Source organism: Littorina saxatilis, linkage group LG3, assembly GCF_037325665.1.
Source record: "Littorina saxatilis isolate snail1 linkage group LG3, US_GU_Lsax_2.0, whole genome shotgun sequence".
Lineage (NCBI taxonomy): Eukaryota > Metazoa > Mollusca > Gastropoda > Littorinimorpha > Littorinidae > Littorina > Littorina saxatilis.
This window is the reverse complement of record NC_090247.1, coordinates 13,203,290-13,222,299: the sequence shown is the minus strand read 5'-3', so window position 1 is coordinate 13,222,299 and position 19,010 is coordinate 13,203,290. Positions and strand designations below refer to the sequence as shown.

At 43.2% G+C, this 19,010-nt stretch overlaps 1 protein-coding gene across 1 annotated transcript in view; it reads right to left on the bottom strand.

Annotated features, from left to right (window-relative positions):
• LOC138961102 (palmitoleoyl-protein carboxylesterase notum1-like) overlaps window positions 1–17,982 on the bottom strand; it is a 43,582-nt gene extending 25,600 nt beyond the window's left edge. The window contains exons 1-2 of the mRNA XM_070332700.1: window positions 17,894–17,982; window positions 14,433–14,738 (exon numbers count right to left, since the gene is read on the bottom strand). Coding sequence (XP_070188801.1) covers window positions 14,433–14,738; window positions 17,894–17,982 — 395 coding nt within the window. The remainder of the gene's footprint in view (window positions 1–14,432; window positions 14,739–17,893) is intronic.
• Between the last annotated feature and the right edge of the window lie 1,028 nt (window positions 17,983–19,010).

The following is a 19,010-nucleotide window of genomic DNA, read 5'->3' as shown; positions in this document are numbered from 1 at the left end:
TTGAAGTGCGAGCCTTCCAACACCCTCTCTACAGTCACCCGCCTTTCATCTTGGTTCCGGTCGTTTCAATTGGAGGTGCGATGCGGGATTTAGGGAGCGAAACATGTGTGAGAAACAGGCGAAAATGTGTGAAAGATGGTCTGAGATTGAGAGAAGAAAAGAGTGTGTGATGAAACTTCACCCAAGACTGGGCCCGTCGGGGTCGTTCATCACACCAGTTGTTTAAATCAAAATCAAATAGTAAATCTTTTCAGATACCACCCTCGGAGAGAGAGAGAAAGAGAGAGAGAGAGAGTGTGTGCTGTGAGGTTATCTTGCATCTTTTTTATGATCGTACTGGTACATCCACTTAAATACACAGAGAGAGAGAGAGAGAGAGAGAGAGAGAGAGAGAGAGAGAGAGAGAGAGAGAGAGAGAGAGAGAGAGAGAGAGAGAGAGAGAGATAGGCAGAGAGAGAGAGACAGACAGAGAGAGATAGAGAGACAGACAGACAGACAGACAGACAGAGACAGTCAGAGAGAGAGATATATATATACAGAAAGTGAGAGAGAGAGATATACAGACAGTGAGAGAGAGAGAGACATAGGCAGAGTAACAGAGAGAGACAGAGACAGAGACAGAGAGTGAGAGAGATGGGATGGCGGAAGGAAGAGACCACCCTAGATTGGGTATCGTCGGGTTATCGTAAATCTTTTTATAACCCTTCCTTGCACATTGAAGAGCAACAGATACTTTCTTTTTTAGTTGGGTAAGGATCATAGTACCGTCAGGTTAACTCATTTAGTTGGGTAAGGATCATAGTACCGTCAGGTTAACTCATTTAGTTGGGTAAGGATCATAGTACCGTCAGGTTAACTCATTTAGTTGGGTAAGGATCATAGTACCGTCAGGTTAACTCATTTAGTTGGGTAAGGATCATAGTACCGTCAGGTTAACTCATTTAGTTGGGTAAGGATCATAGTACCGTCAGGTTAACTCATTTAGTTGGGTAAGGATCATAGTACCGTCAGGTTAACTCATTTAGTTGGGTAAGGATCATAGTACCGTCAGGTTAACTCATTTAGTTGGGTAAGGATCATAGTACCGTCAGGTTAACTCATTTAGTTGGGTAAGGATCATAGTACCGTCAGGTTAACTCATTTAGTTGGGTAAGGATCATAGTACCGTCAGGTTAACTCATTTAGTTGGGTAAGGATCATAGTACCGTCAGGTTAACTCATTTAGTTGGGTAAGGATCATAGTACCGTCAGGTTAACTCATTTAGTTGGGTAAGGATCATAGTACCGTCAGGTTAACTCATTTAGTTGGGTAAGGATCATAGTACCGTCAGGTTAACTCATTTAGTTGGGTAAGGATCATAGTACCGTCAGGTTAACTCATTTAGTTGGGTAAGGATCATAGTACCGTCAGGTTAACTCATTTAAAATCAATCTAACGCAGTTTGAAAATGTCACTGCCATTGATCAAAATTGTATCATAAAAACGTAACTAAATTATTTCTGGAGGGAACTACATATATTACTTTTTTTTCTTCAAAGATGTTTTATTAATTTTACAATTTGTCATGCAATGCATGGAAGTCAGATAATAATAGAGTGGATATGACGGATAAAAACATATTAAATACAGCATACAATCAATTATAATAAGTGTTGTTCCACAAGGGTAAAATATGAAGCCCACTTCAGCCTAAATTTTTCATAATTCAATTATGTACAGTGGATATGTTTATCGATCTTGTATGTGTAGGCCAGTTCCTTTAAACAAAATGTTCAAAGTTGGCTTTACTTTATTTACATCTCTATTCAGCTTGTTATTTTTGTCTTTTGTTTTAAATTATTATAAATATAATTTTTCACTGCAGTAGTCCTTTAACTTTAACCCTTAGCTGTAAGCTAGATATGCACAAGTCATGTCGGTGCCACATAATGCTGACACACATGTTCCTGTGCATAGTTTATGGATAACGTGTAGTTGGGAAGTTAAGAGTAGAAATGATTAGTATTTAGTGTAGGAGGAGGGTTGGGTGTGGGTAGGGAGGGGGTGGGTATGGTTTACTTTGAGCAGGTCGGTTTCAGTTTTAATAAACAATTCTAGAGAATTGTGTATCTTATATTTGAGTCTTTCGTGTTTTAGACATTGATGCATTTAATAGTTTTAATGAGTTGCCTTTTGTTTTATCATTCTGGTGTTTATCTAGATGTGCTGTGTATCTTATAAGAAGTTCTTAAAAGTTCGAAGTTATTTTAGCATATAGGTTTTTTATGGTCTTAACAGTTAAACATGTATTACGTTATCATTAAGATTCATGCTTTGTTAGCACTAAACAGTTGTTTTAATCAGTCTGGTTTTCTCTTGTTTTCATCTTATGAACATTCTAAATGTTAGACTAACTTATTGTCTTGTACAGAATAACAACTGTGTGAATGGTGCTATACTGAATGAAAGAGTGTGACATGAAGTTCTTGTACATCATTGTAAAGAGTGTGAATGACGTTTTAGTTTAGATGTCAAGCGCTTAGAGCAAGCCTTTTTAACGAAAGTTTTTGATTTAGCGCTATATAAATGTTCTTATTATTATTATTATTTATTCTACATTTGTATACAGACAATTTGGCTTGCAATATTACTTTGTTAATTAGTTGAAAGAAAGTTGACACGAACAATTCAAAAAGGCAAAAGTGAAGCTACTCAAAGGGATTGTCTTTTTCATCTGAAGAATTACTGGTACATGAAGGAATGTAACACACCGCTTTTTCAGAAAGGCAACGACGCTGTTTCAGGAAGGCAGCTTCGCTACCTTTTTTCGCTGCCAGAAAGACAACACTGCAATCAGTTTCAGAAAGGAGACAACAATGTTTCAGAAAGGCAACACCGAGGTTCCACAAAGGGAGCTATCTTAGGTGGTTGAGAAACTATGATACAAAATAGGATCCCAAGGATGTTTCAGCTAGTCAACACCGCTATTTCAGAAAGGCAACACCGTTGATGGGTAAAGGCAACACCGAGGTTCCACAAAGGGAGCAATCTTAGGTGGTTGAGAAACAGTGATACAAAATAAGATCACATGAATGTTTCAGACAGGCAACACCGCTGTTTCAGAAAGGTAACACCGATTTCTCACAAAAGGAGCTGGTTGGGAAACAATGATACAAAATAAGATCACATGGATATTTCAGAAAGGAAGCACTGCTGTTTTAGGAAGGTACACCGACACTGATTGTGAAAGAAAGATCACAGTCATTACTGTTTTAGAGAGGACGCCTGCTGTTTCAGAAAGGTTACACCGACTTCTCACAAAGGGAGCTGGTTGAGAAACAATGATACAAAATAAGACCCAATGGATGTTTCAGAAAGGCAACACCGTTGATGGGTAAAGGCAACACCAATTTCCCACAAAGAGAGGTATCTTACTTGGTGGAGAAACAATGGATACAAAATAAGATCCCATGGATGTTTCAGAAAGGCAACACCGTTGATGGGTAAAGGCAACAGACGAGGTGTCCCGCCTCCAAAGGCAACAGGGTGAAGAGGTCTGGGGGGAGTGTGGTGCTTGTGGCGACGGGCGGCCCTAGAACACCCAGATTGCCGGCTGGCGGAGTTAGAGGCTTGCTGAGAGGAGCAGGCGGCTGTCTGCCAGATAGTGTTTCTAAACCATCACAACCTGTGTTTGCCCGCAGCCGAGCTATTCACTACGTTTTAACTCCCCTTACAAACGAGCACAGGTGGGCCCGGCGCGTGAAGAGGCGAGTGAAACACCACAATCACATACCAGAGGAGTTAAAAGCACAAGTAGAGAAGAAGAACAATCAAATACTGAGGAGAGGCAAAACGAAAGCTTAACACATGAGCCAAGGGAAGAGAGCAGAACATTTGAGAGAGAGAGAGAGAGAGGGAGAGAGAGAGCGAGAGAGAGGGAGAGAGAGAGAGAAAGAGAGAGAGAAAGAGAGAGAGAAAAGAGAGAGAGAGAGGGAGAGAGAGAGAGAGAGAGAATACGAATACGAATACGAATACGAATACGAATACGAAAGTTTATTCAGTTTTAGGCCAGAGCCCCTTCTGAAGGGTATGCGTCCATATACAACATAATCATAGCAAATATTGTGTTTCATAAATGACCCAAATTTGTATACATCAAACAGTAATACATGTGTACATAGATCATGTCACGGTGATTAATCTTTTCATTCCCTGATAAATATATTGTGCTAATTTGGATATTTGACTGACATTTCCAGTAGACATAAGCAAAGTATATCGGTACATACATGGATGGTTATAATATTTTGGCTTTATCAATAATACTCTTAGGTCACGTAGTGCAGGACAGCAAAACATAAAATGTATTTCATTTTCTTTAGCCAATTTACACAGACGACACAACAAATCTTCCTCACTCCGTACACTATACCTACACCTGTGTACAGCAAGATCCGATACACCGAACCTGAATTTAGTTAATGCACTTTTCACATAGCTGTTCATTTCCATATCTATATACGCTTCAGTACTGCTTGTGGTCTTAAACAATCTGTATGTAGAGAATCGATCAGAAAGGAGAGAGAGAGAGAGAGAGAGAGAGAGAGAGAGAGAGAGAGAGAGAGAGAGAGAGAGAGAGAGAGAGAGAGAGATGGGGAGGGAGAGAGAGGGAGAGAGGGAGAGAGAGAGGGAGAGAGGGGGAGGGAGAGAGAGCGAGAGGGAGGGAGAGAGAGGGAGAGAGAGAGAGGGAGAGAGAGAGGGAGAGAGAAAGAGGGAAAGGCAGGGGGGGGGGGAGAGAGAGAGAGAGAAAGGACAGAAGAACAACCAATACTTGTATGTACAGGGAAGTTGCAGACAAGCCGATAAAAGAAACAGAGCGAACGGACAACTGGAAGATGGTGGAAGAAGAGGACGGGCGCAGTGGCGTGGTGGTAAGACATCGGCCTCCTAATCGGGAGGTCGTGAGTTCGAATCCCGGTCGCTGCAGCCTGGTGGGTTAAGAGTGGAGATTTTTTCGATCTCCCAGGTCAACTTATGTGCAGACCTGCTAGGGACTTAACCCCCTTCGTGTGTACACGCAAGCACAAGACCAAGTGCGCACGGAAAAGATCCTGTAATCCATGTCAGAGTTCGGTGGGTTATAGAAACACGAAAATACCCAGCATGCCTCCCCCGAAATCGGCGTATGCTGCCTGAATGGCGGGGTAAAAACGGCCATACACGTAAAATTCCACTCGTGCTAAAATCATGAGTGAACGTGGGAGTCTAAGCCCATGAGCGAAGAAGAAGAAGAAGAGGAGATGGAAGAAGATTAAGACTTGATCGACAATTTAAGGGACACAGACAAAAGAGCACGAGGGAGTATCAGAAATCATGAGCCAGATCTTTCCAACAACAAAAAGCCAAAGAATGATAAACAACCATACAAGCTCCGTAAGCTCTGTATCCTTCTATGGATGTAAAGTGGCGCGGGGTGCAAAGGGGGAGGGGTGGGGTGAGATGGGGGCACAATTGAGGAAACAGAAAATGTCTGTCAGTCTAACCGGAGCGCGTATTCTTTTGACCTAACTTGCAGTAAGGCAATTCGTTTGTAAGTGTCGCTGTTGTTAAATTTAAATGTGAAGGAGTTCTTGTTTGCCACTTGTGTCTCCTTTGATGACAACAACGCAGTGACGCTGTTAAACGCTTCAAACTGATTATATCATTCTAGCTGAGTAAGTTCCTGTGCCATTTTGTGTCTCTAAACTTAGCCGATGTGTAAGAACTAGCGACTATCTTTAGAAACGTTTGTCTATATGTGTGTATCCAGATTTAGTGTTTCGAGTGGTTGTGAAATTGAATCGGCGCGAATTCAAGTGCAGTGTTTTTGTGTTCTTCTCCTCGAGTATTTTTTCCTCCTCGTTTTATTCGCGGCGTCAGTTTGTCTGTTTACTCGACAATACTTTCAATTTTCTCGGATCGTACATTACCAACCTTGACCTGTGAACTCTAAAAATTTTAATTTGTTTTTCTCAGTTTCATTTCTAAAAGTAAAGCAAACGAGGTTCTTTGAGTAGAGTAAAGAATGTTGACTGAACATCGCAAACGTAAATTTGTCTGCGAAATTTGAAGCGCATGTACGTATTATCACTCCAGACTCAGTGCAAACGAAAAGTCTAGCGTTTAAAAACAAAGTTTGTTGAGGAGTGCGAAATATGGACAGGAGAAAAATGTATATCTCTTATAAGGCCAAAAAAAAAAATAGGTCTGTTTACGGTAACCCGACCGACCCTAGTTTTTTCGCGCGACCCTAGACTTTTTTTTGGCATTTGGGGAAAAAAAAAAAAAAAATCTTGGTTTTTTTGGCAAAATAACGTAAAAATATGGTTTTTTGGAAAAAAAAAAAGAAAAAAAAATCCCGACCTACCGACCCTATTTTTTTAGCCTATGTTACCGTAAACAGACCTATTTTTTTTTTTGCCTAATTGTTCTTTCTGTCTACATTTGAAGGTTAAAGCGTGGAAAGGACTGCAATCAACTTATAAATCGAAAAATATCCCGAAGGACCAGAAGGGGTCAACCGATGTCAACTTATTTTACCCTTTCCAGCTTTGTGTTCTCCAAAATCATTTCAATGGAGCGGTTAGCACTAATGAAAAAGCTAACTGGCACAACGTGGGGTGCAGATGCAGCAATCCTCAAGAAGATGTACGTGGGCAGCGTCAGACCAGTACTTGAGTACGGAGTGACGGCATGGGGCACAGCAGCCAAGTCAAATTTTGACAGAGTCAGCAAGGTGCAGAACCAGGCGGCCAGAATCATCACTGGCGCCATGCGGTCAACCCCTATCCAAGAGCTGGAAAACATCATGGGCCTTGAGCCCATGGAAGACAGAAGGGACACCAAACTCCTCACCCAGGCAGCTAAATTCAAACGACTGCCAACTCACCCCATGAAAGACAGACTGTGCCAACCAACAAAAGGAAGACTGAAGAGAGGAAGCTTCATCCACCAGACGAGGGTGTTGGAAAGGAGACACCAAGATATCCTGGACCAACAACCCAAAGATATCCCCCAATACCTTGAAAACCCAAGCTGGAGTGATGAAGGAAGACCCCAGATACGCTGCAGTATTCCTTGCGTTGGCAAGAAAGACTCCCACAGCTGTGCTGAACTGAAGTCTCTCACCATTGAACACATCCACAACTCCTACCCCCAACGCCAATGGACTCATGTATACACTGACGGATCTGCCGACCAGGCTGTCAGAAGTGGTGGTGCCAGAAGTTCCCAGGAGGTCGAGAAGAAAAACACATCTCCCTCGCTACCGGCCTCTACTCCACCAACTTCAAGGCTGAAGCAGTAGCGCTCCAGACAGGTGCAGCCCACATTGAGCACAGTCCACTCTCCTCCAACAACGTTGTGTTCTTCAGCGACGCAAAGTCAGTCCTGCAGGCCTTAGACACTGCCAGAGACAAAGAACTGAATGACCTGTCATCCGCCTTGACCTCCCTGCGCAGAGCCCACACAGTCGTGCTGCAATGGGTCCCCTCTCACTGCAACATACTAGGCAACGAAGCCGCAGATACTCTGGCAAAGGAGGGCACTACGAAGGACCAGAATGACAGATCAACCACCTTCAAAGAAGCCAAGACCATCATCAAGGCCAAGCAACACAAAAAGTGGTTGCAGCAGCACCCACACTACAACAAAAACGACGCCTTTCACCTGCTCACAAGGTCTGAGCAGGTCCTCATATTCAGGCTGCGGACAGGCCACAACCGAATGAACCACCACCTTTTCACCAAGTTCAGAATTGGCCAGTCAGACCAGTGCCCTTGTCAAACAGGCAGCATGACAACGGAACACCTGCTGCAGACTTGCCCACTACACGATGGCCTCAGGAGCCAGATCTGGGCGGAGGCGACCACGGTGCAAGGGAAGCTCTATATGGCAGTCTGGACGACCTACAGCGCACGGCAACATTTGCGCGGGGAACCGGCGTTTCCATCTGAGTGATCGACAAGAAGAAGAAGAAGAAGATTTCAATGGAGCCAGCAGAAGCGAATCCAGGACCTCATATATCACAGGGAATACGCGTGGTAAAGACTTCCGGCGGCATCAAGGGAAGAAAGTAACAGCAAGTACTGGATCCACACTCGCTCAGTTGATAGCGATTTTGACTCTCGATACAGGACTTGAAGTATCTACGTAGTCCTAACAAAAACGTTTGCGTCTTGACGGAACAGAGATTTTCTTTGTACCGACCGCAAATGTCCGACCTGTTTTGAACGTTAGCTCTATGCGTTAATCTCACCGCGTAATACATTAACGATATTTTAATGCTTTTCTTCGGATGTCAGATTTTCACAAACAGAAAAAAGTTAGCGGAACTAATGCTCTGGCTAATTTCATGGCTGCATAATTGACCCACCAATTATACAAAAAAATATAATACTCGAGTTTAGCGCACGCCTGGAATAAATACACTCCCAGATGTTGGAGCAGAAAGGCTTTGCAGATCAAAGGCTGTGCTGGGTTAATCGACAGTTTTGCTCCTTCAATTCTCTTTAGTTCTGTTGTCAAATCAAAGAGTCAGTGACACACGGAATATGAGAAGCTTGGCTGCCTTGCTTTGATGTTATACTTTCATGGTTAGAATGCGCTGAACATAATAAAGGTGGGATGAATACACTTCAACTTGAAATTAAATGCAGTATAGTAAAGTTGAGCTTAAAGCACCATTTACTTTTTTAAGCTTTGCAGTAATCCATACAGATAGAATGCTAACGTGCCAAATTCAGAATTAAAAAAAAAGAGTGGCAGGTTACTGGAACTGGTTTTAACAAAACGTTACAACGTTAAGGCTCATCAGGGTCTCGCCAGCAAGGTTCTTGCAAGATTTTGAAATAAGTTCATTATCTCTATCATAAGTTCTTTATCTCTATCATAAGTTCTTTATCTGTATCATAAGTTCATTGTCTGTATCATAAGTTCTTGTCTGTATCATAAGTTCTTTGTCTGTATCATAAGTTCTTTATCTGTATCATAAGTTCATTATCTGTATCATAAGTTCTTTATCTGTATCATAAGTTCATTGTCTGTATCATAAGTTCTTGTCTGTATCATAAGTTCTTTGTCTGTATCATAAGTTCTTTATCTGTATCATAAGTTCTTTATCTGTATCATAAGTTCTTGTCTGTATCATAAGTTCTTTATCTGTATCATAAGTTCTTTATCTGTATCATAAGTTCTTGTCTGTATCATAAGTTCTTTATCTGTATCATAAGTTCATTATCTGTATCATAAGTTCATTATCTGTATCATAAGTTCTTTATCTGTATCATAAGTTTTTGTCTGTATCATAAGTTCTTTATCTCTATCATAAGTTCATTATCTGTATCATAAGTTCATTATCTGTATCATAAGTTTTTGTCTGTATCATAAGTGTTTGTCTGTATCATAAGTTTTTGTCTGTATCATAAGTTTTTGTCTGTATCATAAGTTTTTGTCTGTATCATAAGTTTTTGTCTGTATCATAAGTTTTTGTCTGTATCATAAGTTCTTTATCTGTATCATAAGTTCTTGTCTGTATCATAAGTTCTTGTCTGTATCATAAGTTCTTGTCTGTATCATAAGTTCATTATCTGTATCATAAGTTCATTATCTGTATCATAAGTTCATTATCTGTATCATAAGTTCATGTCTGTGTGTCTACTTCAAAGACCACTGGAGTACATTTAATGTAACGTGTGTTTTTGTCAAAAAGTAAACGTTCCAATAACCTATCATTCTTGTTGTTTGATTCTATGCTCAGCAGTGCTTTGAAATAAAGGATGGAAACCACTTGAAAGATATGATTTAGTTATCCGTCAGCAGAAAACCACAGTCTGGAAGATGTATGTGGTGAGAACACGTCCATCAACAAATCCACCGAGAAATTGTCCATGTACACCGATCTTCAACCGTCCTATGAGTGACTTTTCGTCCCCGACCCAATGCTTTTGGAGGCCTGCTTGTCTCGGTGTTGGAAGCTAACGAAGAGCTGTGCTCGTTGGCGTTTCAACTGCTTGCAGGAACACTTCCCCTTTCAGGATGCTGAGCTGACTAGTTGTTCGCATAATACCAATTTTTCCATCGATTTCTTTCTGACAGAATTGGTCAGATCTTTTACAACTGCGGACCAACTTCAGCAGAAGCTGTCAGTTGAATGCACTTGTATGTTCTTTCTTTCCAGCACACGGGCATTAGATGCTGATGCTTACAGACCTACAGATCGTCTGCATCCAGAGCCTGATCAAAAGACATTCAGCAGGAGAAGTCCTTTCCGAGATAAACGGGTAAGTGTGCTTTAACCTTTGATGCGTGCGCGACATACGATACCCACAGTAAACTTATTGTAAACAGATCAGCAAAAGATCTCCAGCTATAATCCTAGGATTTCAGAAAGTCTCCTAAATCACAACTTTTACTGGGAGAAACCCTGACGGGACCTATTCAACAGCAGAATACTGTGACACAGATTTTCAAATCCTACCCCGGGTAGAAGCCGAAACGACGCCTTTGATCTTGATCATTGGACAAGCACTTCTCAGCCGGTGTTTGCCGATGCTTATCAGTCCTCTCAAGGCTTGACAGGCAGCCAAAATCCGCTTGTGTGAGAAATGATGAATGAAGTTTGAGAACATCTAGTTCGTGCGGAGCTGACTTGAAATGAATGGCGAAGTCGAGTACGGTGGGACTCCCCTTTTAAGACTCCCTAATTTATGACTCCCTCCCTTTTCGGACCGTCTTTTCTCAGACTTTCTGTTCATAAACTCTGTAAATTTACCCCCATTTTAAGACTCCCTCCCTTTTCGGACCGTCTTTTCTCAGACTTTCTGTTCATAAACTCTGTAAATTTACCCCCATTTTAAGACTCCCTCTCTTTTCGGACCGTCTTTTCTCAGACTTTCTGTTCATAAACTCTGTAAATTTACCCCCATTTTAAGACTCCCTCCTGAAATTGATTTTAAAACTGATTTTTACGTATTCTTTGAGGTCTTGTTGTTGTTTTGTTTATTTGGTGTTTAACGTCGTTTTCAACCACGAAGGGTTAAATCGCGACGGGGAAAGGGGAGAGATGGGATAGAGCCACTTGTCAATTGTTTCTTGTTCACAAAAGCACTAATCAAAAATTTGCTCCAGGGGCTTGCAACGTAGTACAATATATTACCTTACTGGGAGAATGCAAGTTTCCAGTACAAAGGACGTAACATTTCTTACATACTGCTTGACTAAAATCTTTACAAACATTGACTATATTCTATACAAGAAACACTTAACAAGGGTAAAAGGAGAAACAGAATCCGTTAGTCGCCTCTTACGACATGCTGGGGAGCATCGGGTAAATTCTTCCCCCTAACCCGCGGGGGGGATTTGAGGTCTCCAAAGAGGGGTTCCACTGTAATACGTATAAGCTTACGCTTCGCCGGCTCAAGTTTTGAGGAACAAACACTATCACAAGTGAGGTGGAATTAGCAGAATTATCTCCGGCATGAAAGGGCATCATGAATTCTCTTTTCCGATGGAAAGAAGCGTCATTTTACGTCAACCCCGAGATCATTGGGTTAGGGGGAGTCCCAGATCGCAGCCATTTCGGCACATATCCTACTTTTCACGGCCTATTATTCCAAGTCACACGGGTATTTTGGTGGACATTTTTATCTGTGCCTATACAATTTTACCAGGAAAAACCCTTTTGTCAATCGTGGGATCTTTAACGTGCACACCCCAATGTAGTGTACACGAAGGGACCTCGGTTTTTCGTCTCATCCGAAAGACTAGCACTTGAACCCACCACCTAGGTTAGGAAAGGGGGGAGAAAATTGCTAACGCCCTGACCCAGGGTCGAACTCGCAACCTCTCGCTTCCGAGCGCAGGTGCGTTACCACTCGGCCACCCAGTCCACATCTGCAATAACATTCAAGTTTTGTGAGTTAATCCAAATGTAAGGTTGACAGTGAACTTTTGTCTACACAGAGGTGAAAAGTAGAGAACTGCCATGCCAAGAAAGACAGATGAAATGTTCGTTTGCAGTGGGACAGTTTTAAGGACCCTGCAACTCAGCAACCAAACAACGGTGGTGCATTGCCATTGGAGATCTCACTGCACCGTACATGCTCCTCCTCCTCCTCCTCCTCCTCCTCCTCCTCCTCCTCCTCCTCCTCCTCCTCCTCCTCCTCCTCCTCCTTCTTCTTCTTCTTCTTCTTCTTCTTCTTCTTCTTCTTCTTCGTACGTGGGCTGCAACTTCCTCGTGCACTCGTTCTTGATTCTTCTTCTTCTGCGTTTGTGGGCTGAAACTCCCACGTACACTCGTGTTTTTGCACGAGTGGAATTTTACGTGTATGACCGTTTTTACCCCGCCATTTAGGCAGCCACACGCCGCTTTCGGAGGAAGCATGCTGGGTATTTTCGTGTTTCTATAACCCACCGAACTCTGACATGGATTACAGGATCTTTTACGTGCGCACTTGGTCTTGTGCTTGCGTGTACACACGAAGGGGGATAAGTCACTAGCAGGTCTGCACATAAGTTGACCTGGGAGATCGGAAAAATCTCCACACTTAACCCACCAGGCGGCCGCGGCCGAGATTCGAACCCTCGACCTTCCGATTAAGAGGCCGACGTCTTACCACCCCGCCACAACGCCCGTCCTCGTTCTTGATTTTGTTTGGCACTTTATGTATAGCCATTTTCCTGTCCATTAATTTTAGGAAGGTTAGAATGCGGCGTCCATGCTGTCAGTAATTTTGCAGTTTCATATCATAGCTCTCCTATTTTCTCGTTCTCAGGATTGATATTTCATATTTTTACTAGGGGAACGATTTCTGGTGCTGTTTTCTCCTGGTGTCGTAAACTCTCTCATTTTCTTAATTTTGTTTTTAAAATTTCGTTCCCATGGAGTTTCAACGCCAGAATTCACTTAACTTTGCGACAGGAAATATCTTCTCCGCTATATATTGAGGTGAAAAATGAGTACAAGCGCGTTGTTTACAGTGACATTCTCGTGCATGGGTCTTTTTCGAGAATTGTTATGTGTTCCCAGAGAACTTTGCACAGACACTCTGTTTCTGACAAACTAATAACCAACAGCTCTCGCGGGTCTTCTCCGGCCAAAAAGACTTTGCTGAGACACTTGACAATATTCTTTACAAGTCGTCGCTCTTGAAACAAAAAGCTCACAAAACTGGCGTTCTTGAAAGATCTTTTGAAGCTTTTGAAAGGCGCTAAAGTGGCCTAAGTGGTTTCATTGTCTGAGCAACTCACAGAGGAAAACAGGTAAGCTTTCCGCACCTGCTGGTAGAGACGGAGATAGTGTGTGAGGTCTTGTGAATCTTCAAAACATCGGAGATTCGTGTGACCTCCTTGTTCTTGGTATTATCACCCCTCCCCCACCCCATCTCCGGCCAAGGTGTCTGTCTTGTTACATTTAGTCACGTATTGACTATAAGTATTGAGATTGATTGGGAAAAGAGACGAAGGTGTGTGTGTGACTTACCACTAGGATCCTCAACCAGTCGTCGGCTCTCTCTCTCCCTCTCTCTCTCTCCCTCTCCCCCCCTCTCTCTCTCTCTCTCTCTAGATGACAGTTCTCAGCTCTGAAGTTGTTCCAAAGGACTCGCTACGGGGACTGACAATCTTCAATCATTCCCTCCAAGCACTTGCTACGGCGGACAATCTTCACTCAGCGCCCCAGTTCCCCCCGGCGCGGTGTAGCCTCACTCGTGTCCACTCTACGGCCACTTGGAGATCAAAGCCCACCGCGAGAAGAGCGCCAACACACGGGGACTAAACGTTTTGTTGTTTCGGTCACAAGGCTCGTGGCAGATAAAGGTGGGGGCCCTCTCGGTGCCTTCAACAGCTCGTCATGGTCTCAAGTGCCTGCTGTCCGAGCGAGGGTCTCTTCGCTTCAAGTCCCTTTTGCAGGGGGACGGGGTTCCCACGATATTGCTCTCTGCCTTTGCTCTTGCCCCCCTGAAGTATTTTTCTCGTTGATCCCGCCCTATCCCACCACTTCCTCTTCCCCCTTATTTCAACCTCCAGCAACACCCCTCTGCATCTGCGGACGGAACTGAAGAAAAAGATGAGGAAATAGTTCAGGAATATCGTGTTGATGAAGAATAAGCGTGTAGGCCGGGTTAGGAATAGAAATTGGAAAGAAAGGTCGTGATAAAAAAGGGAATAAACTATAAGAAAATAAGGTGCGAGGAAAACATAAAAAAATACGACAAAACCTCCCCCCCCCCCAACACACACTCTCTCTCTCTCTCTCTCTCTCTCTCTCTCTCTCTCTCTCTCTCTCTCTCTCTCTCAAACAAACAAACAAACAAACAAACAAACAACAAACAAACAAACAAACAAACAAACAATCTGTATACAATCAAAAGCCTCCACCCATCCTTTCAATCCTCTCACTTATAATATAACTTACCCAGCATGACTGCCGTCATTGCACGTCACAGAGGAGTGACGTAGCCGCTTACGTCGGAGCTGCGGCATCTCCGTGTTGCCGCACGAGTGCGTCATGATGGCGATGTTCCGCAGCAAAGCCTGGCCGCGGTTTCCTAGCTCCGTCAGGCGGTCCACGCTCAGCGCGATATCGTTGGGACTCGAACCTCGCTGGGCGGCCGCCTGGGACCGCTGGGCCAACAGTGTGCACACCACCAGCACGCACAGCGCGTGCAGCACGTGCAGTTTCGTCCTGGTCCGCTGCTTGTCAGCCTCCATGCTTGTGTTTCTGAAAGAGACGAATAGAAATCTTACTATTTAAGGATGTTGCTGATTATTAATCGTACTATTTAGGGATGTTGCTGAATAGTAATCGTACTATTTAGGGATGTTCCTAAATAGTAATTTGACTATTTATCTTAGGGCTGTTGCTGGGGATCATTTTCTTCGGCAAATTTGGTAACTAAACCGAGAAACTACTCCGAATGAATAAACTGGTTCTTGGCCCTGTCTTCCAAAGTGAATTATCTGACGTCAGAAGAGAAACAAACTTCGAGATGACGTCATAATACAAAATGACTTGAAAGAAGGTTCGACTGCTCACGACTTCCTTTAATACAAAATGACTTGAAAGAAGGTTCGACTGCTCACGACTTCCTTGCAAGCCCATTGGTTAAAATCTGTGTAAACGCCTTCTAATAATGCAGTCTTCTTCTTCTTCTTGGCGTTCGCAGAGGTTACACGACCAGTCCAGCACTGGTGATAAATGTTGTCGTTTTCTCCAACTCCTGTCGACTGCCGTATAGTTTGGTCTGCAAGGGAGTTGGTGACGGCCACACTTCTTTTCGTTCCTCATCTAATAATGCAGTGAAGACAGACTGAATAATTCTTCGAAACCCAAAGACACCAACAACCAGAGAATCAAACCTTCGAGCAAAAGAAGAAGAGTATGAAAGTGATGAATTTCTGATCTCGGCTATCCAAGGCTGACAATGAGAACTTTTTCCAAGGAAGGACATAAAAAAAGCATTCTGCTTTGAAGAATGCTTTGCTCAAAGCTGCTGGCGATTATTGTCAACTGTCCATCCACAGAATTGGGTGATGCCTCGCGCAAAGTTAGCTAAGTCTGAAAAGACGACCATTAAAAGTGCCTGCTGAACAGACTTGACGCAACACAGACAGTTGGAGCGCTTTGAGGACAAGATTGATACACTTTTAATGAGCAGATTTCTTATCCTTTTAGAGAAACAAAAAACAAAGGAGCAACCAAACAAAAATAAAAAGAAAGGTTGTTGTTGGAATGGGGGGCGGGTTGGGAGGGGGTATCTCTGTTGTTGTAACGGATGCGACGAAGAGCGTGTGATGTGATTGGTTTGTGTTGGGGAGGGCCAAGGTGTAAGAAGCGTGGTAAAACAGGTAGATAAGATGGCTAGAGATCAAAGGCGCCGCTCTCACCCAGGCTACGGCACCAGGTGCAAGCCAAACGGATAAGCAAATCTCTGGTCACGCACTCTCCACCCGCATCAAACGCTTCCTTCCCTTGCGAAGAACGAGGCTGCAGGACACGGATGGCTGCGTTTCGTCACCCCGGGGTTTGAAGACAAACATGCTATAGAAACACGATTTCTGCTTCGTTTAATGCAAGAATGAAGCAAGCTTTGATAAGTCTCTCTTGAGGCAAAAAGTGCAACCAACATGCCGTAAAGAAACATCAACAAAGTGTTCGTCAAAACACTTCAAGACAATCATTGCAAAACTCTGCAACTGTTCGCCTCGTTAGTTCCAAAGCTTATTTTGAAGTTTCAAGTTTTTACTTCATGTATTTTTCAAACTCGACAAGGACGCTCGAGAACTATCGTTTGAAGTTAAATCTCCGCTTCGGTTGTTGCGAGCGATGCAGGTGGACATATTTTTTTTCATAAAAACGAGTGCTTGAGGTTTCTTTCATCTTTGCTACAGATGCCCAACTATTATACGTATGATTGGCAATTGACGTTCACTAATGACTTACACCTGCATAACTTTTGTCTGACGATGCAGCCAAATGTTAGATTGACGAGTTAACGAGAACTCCAAGTTCCATTATAGGAAAGTTTGAAAAAAAGCCTCAGTCGGCGTTTCATATATCTTTTGAAAGGCCCATGCAGTTCGCATTTTAACGTACGGTGATTAATATTGAAAGGAGAAGCGGTACGAGTCTGCAAGTCTTAACAATTTGTTTTATTTTTATCGAATAACATATAATCTTTTACCGGCCTCGCCCCAAGTTTTTAATCTTTTAACATCAGGCTGTGCATATATATGTAGTTTAAGGTACTGAAAAAAACGACCATGTATGAAGAGGTCTTTTTAAATGGCGATGTGAACACCTCCCGTCAGCTACAGCAGAAATCGGATCCTGTGATGTATACCCAACGACCAACACCTAGTGGGCATCCAGGTCCAGATCCGAACAGTTCAATTTGTTCGATACAAAGAAGGACGTTTATCATAATGTGTTCCCTCTGACGAGCCAAATGTGCTTCAGTGAGTAGATAAAAGTACTCTGATAACCGTTAATATAGACATACCGTATCAAAGTTTCTTGTGTACCGGTGTTTCTCCGAGGACAAATCAAAGGAGACAGCATCCTAGAGGATGAGAGCAAAGGGTCTACGATCTAAGCTGGAGGTTCCTTTCATAGATCACAAGGCGATAGCCATGACCTTATTCGCAAAACCGCAGCCTCCAAGACGAGCAATCAGCACGAGCCCCCTCACCCTAGGTCAGTTTGACCAGATGACGTCGGTGCACGCAAGTGCACGCGTTGCACGTTGTTTGGGATGTGACGGATCACTTACCCGCAGGTATGGTATGCGATTCACGACGAAAATCGGTGAATGGTGGTTTCAGGAACTTGGCTCGGTACTGCATAGTTCTCCACGCGTGACTGCACAGCGGCAATGCCCTCATTCACTGATTGCACAACTCAGCGAATGCCGTACCTATACCTGATGCCGGGGAAATGGAACGTGACAGCGGCATCATACGCTCGGCAGGAACGTAGCAGTGCGATTTCAAACCAAGATTCCGTTCAGCAATTGCAGTCCTGTTTCTACAGTGGAACACCCATTTCAAGACTTCCAACAAGCTGAGAAAATCAGGTATAAAAAAGGGTTGCAGTCTTAAAATGAAGGTAAATTTACAGAGGTTATCAACTGAACATTCAAGGTCTTAAAAGGGGGGTTCCACCGTATCAAAGGTTCTTGTGTACCGGTGTTTCTCCGAGGACAAATCAAAGGAGACAGCATCCTAGAGGATGAAAGCAAAGGGTCTACGATCTAAGCTGGAGGTTCCATTCAGTGATTGCAGGTAGTGCGAGGGGCAGCCAGCCGTGACCACTTCACACGCATAGTGCACTGAATGCACCGCTCTGCACCCACTGCCTGCTGCGGTGAATCTGACTTGATGTGGTTGGCTTGGAGCGGCTCCGCCCCCTTGTGCGATGGGTCCTTTGATGTCTTTCCTGTCATCTGTCCGCACTGAGCCTCCATCCCCCTTGCCCCCCCCCCCCCCCCTGCTCCGCACTCAGTAATTTTGATCCGTGAGAAGTTCTGTGTTTGATGTATGCTACTAGTTAATCCCACAACATCTATTTTCCAGGATGTGATCCGTTGAAGTTCAAAGATGTTGTTGTTTTGTGTGTGTGTGTGTGTGTGTGTGTGTGTGTGTGTGTATGTGTGTGTGTATGTATGTGGTATGTGAATGTGTGTGTGTGTGTGTGTGTGTGTGTATGTGTGTGTATGTGAATGTGTGTGTGTGTTTGTATGTATGTGTGTGTGTATGTGTGTGTGTGTGTATGTGTGTGTATGTGTGTGTGTGTGTGTGTGTGTGTGTGTATGTGTGTGTGTATGTGTGTGTGTGTGTGTGTGTGTGATCTGTTCAGCTTTGGCGTCACGCTTGATCCCATCCTACCTGGTTTTCCCTTCCCTGTTTGTTTGTTGCTTTTCATCGCTCGCCTGTCAAGTCTTCTGGTAAAAATCTCGGTTTGTACCTGTTCATGCTCCCTCTCCGTTTTCGCGAGTTTTGATCTAAGGCACACACATATAGTGATTATCAACTTGCGCAATCTTTTTTTTTGAAATTGGAATTTTCAATTATATTCATAGTTATCGCATGAAAAATAAAAATGTCTGATGAAATTAGTTTTTGGCGCTAGTAAACCTTCATGCAACACCCTCCTTGTATTACAAGCTTTCACCTTCCACCTTACATGTACATCCACAGTGGTATAATCAATCATCCTCACCCAGTCTGTTCCCTCTTTGATCTCTATGTTTTCTCAAGGATTGCATACCGATTCAACCCTGCATACCTCCCCGTGAACTACTGTCCCGGGCCACGATACGGTATTTTGTTGTTGTTGTTGTTGTTGTTCTTATTTTGTTGTTGTTTTCTTCTTATGTTGTTGTTTTTGTTGTTGTTGTTGTTGTTGTTGTTCTTCTTCTTCTTCTTTTTCTTTTGTTCTTCCTCTTCTTCTTTTTGGCTCACGTAAGTGTAGCCTATGCGATGCTAACTTTTG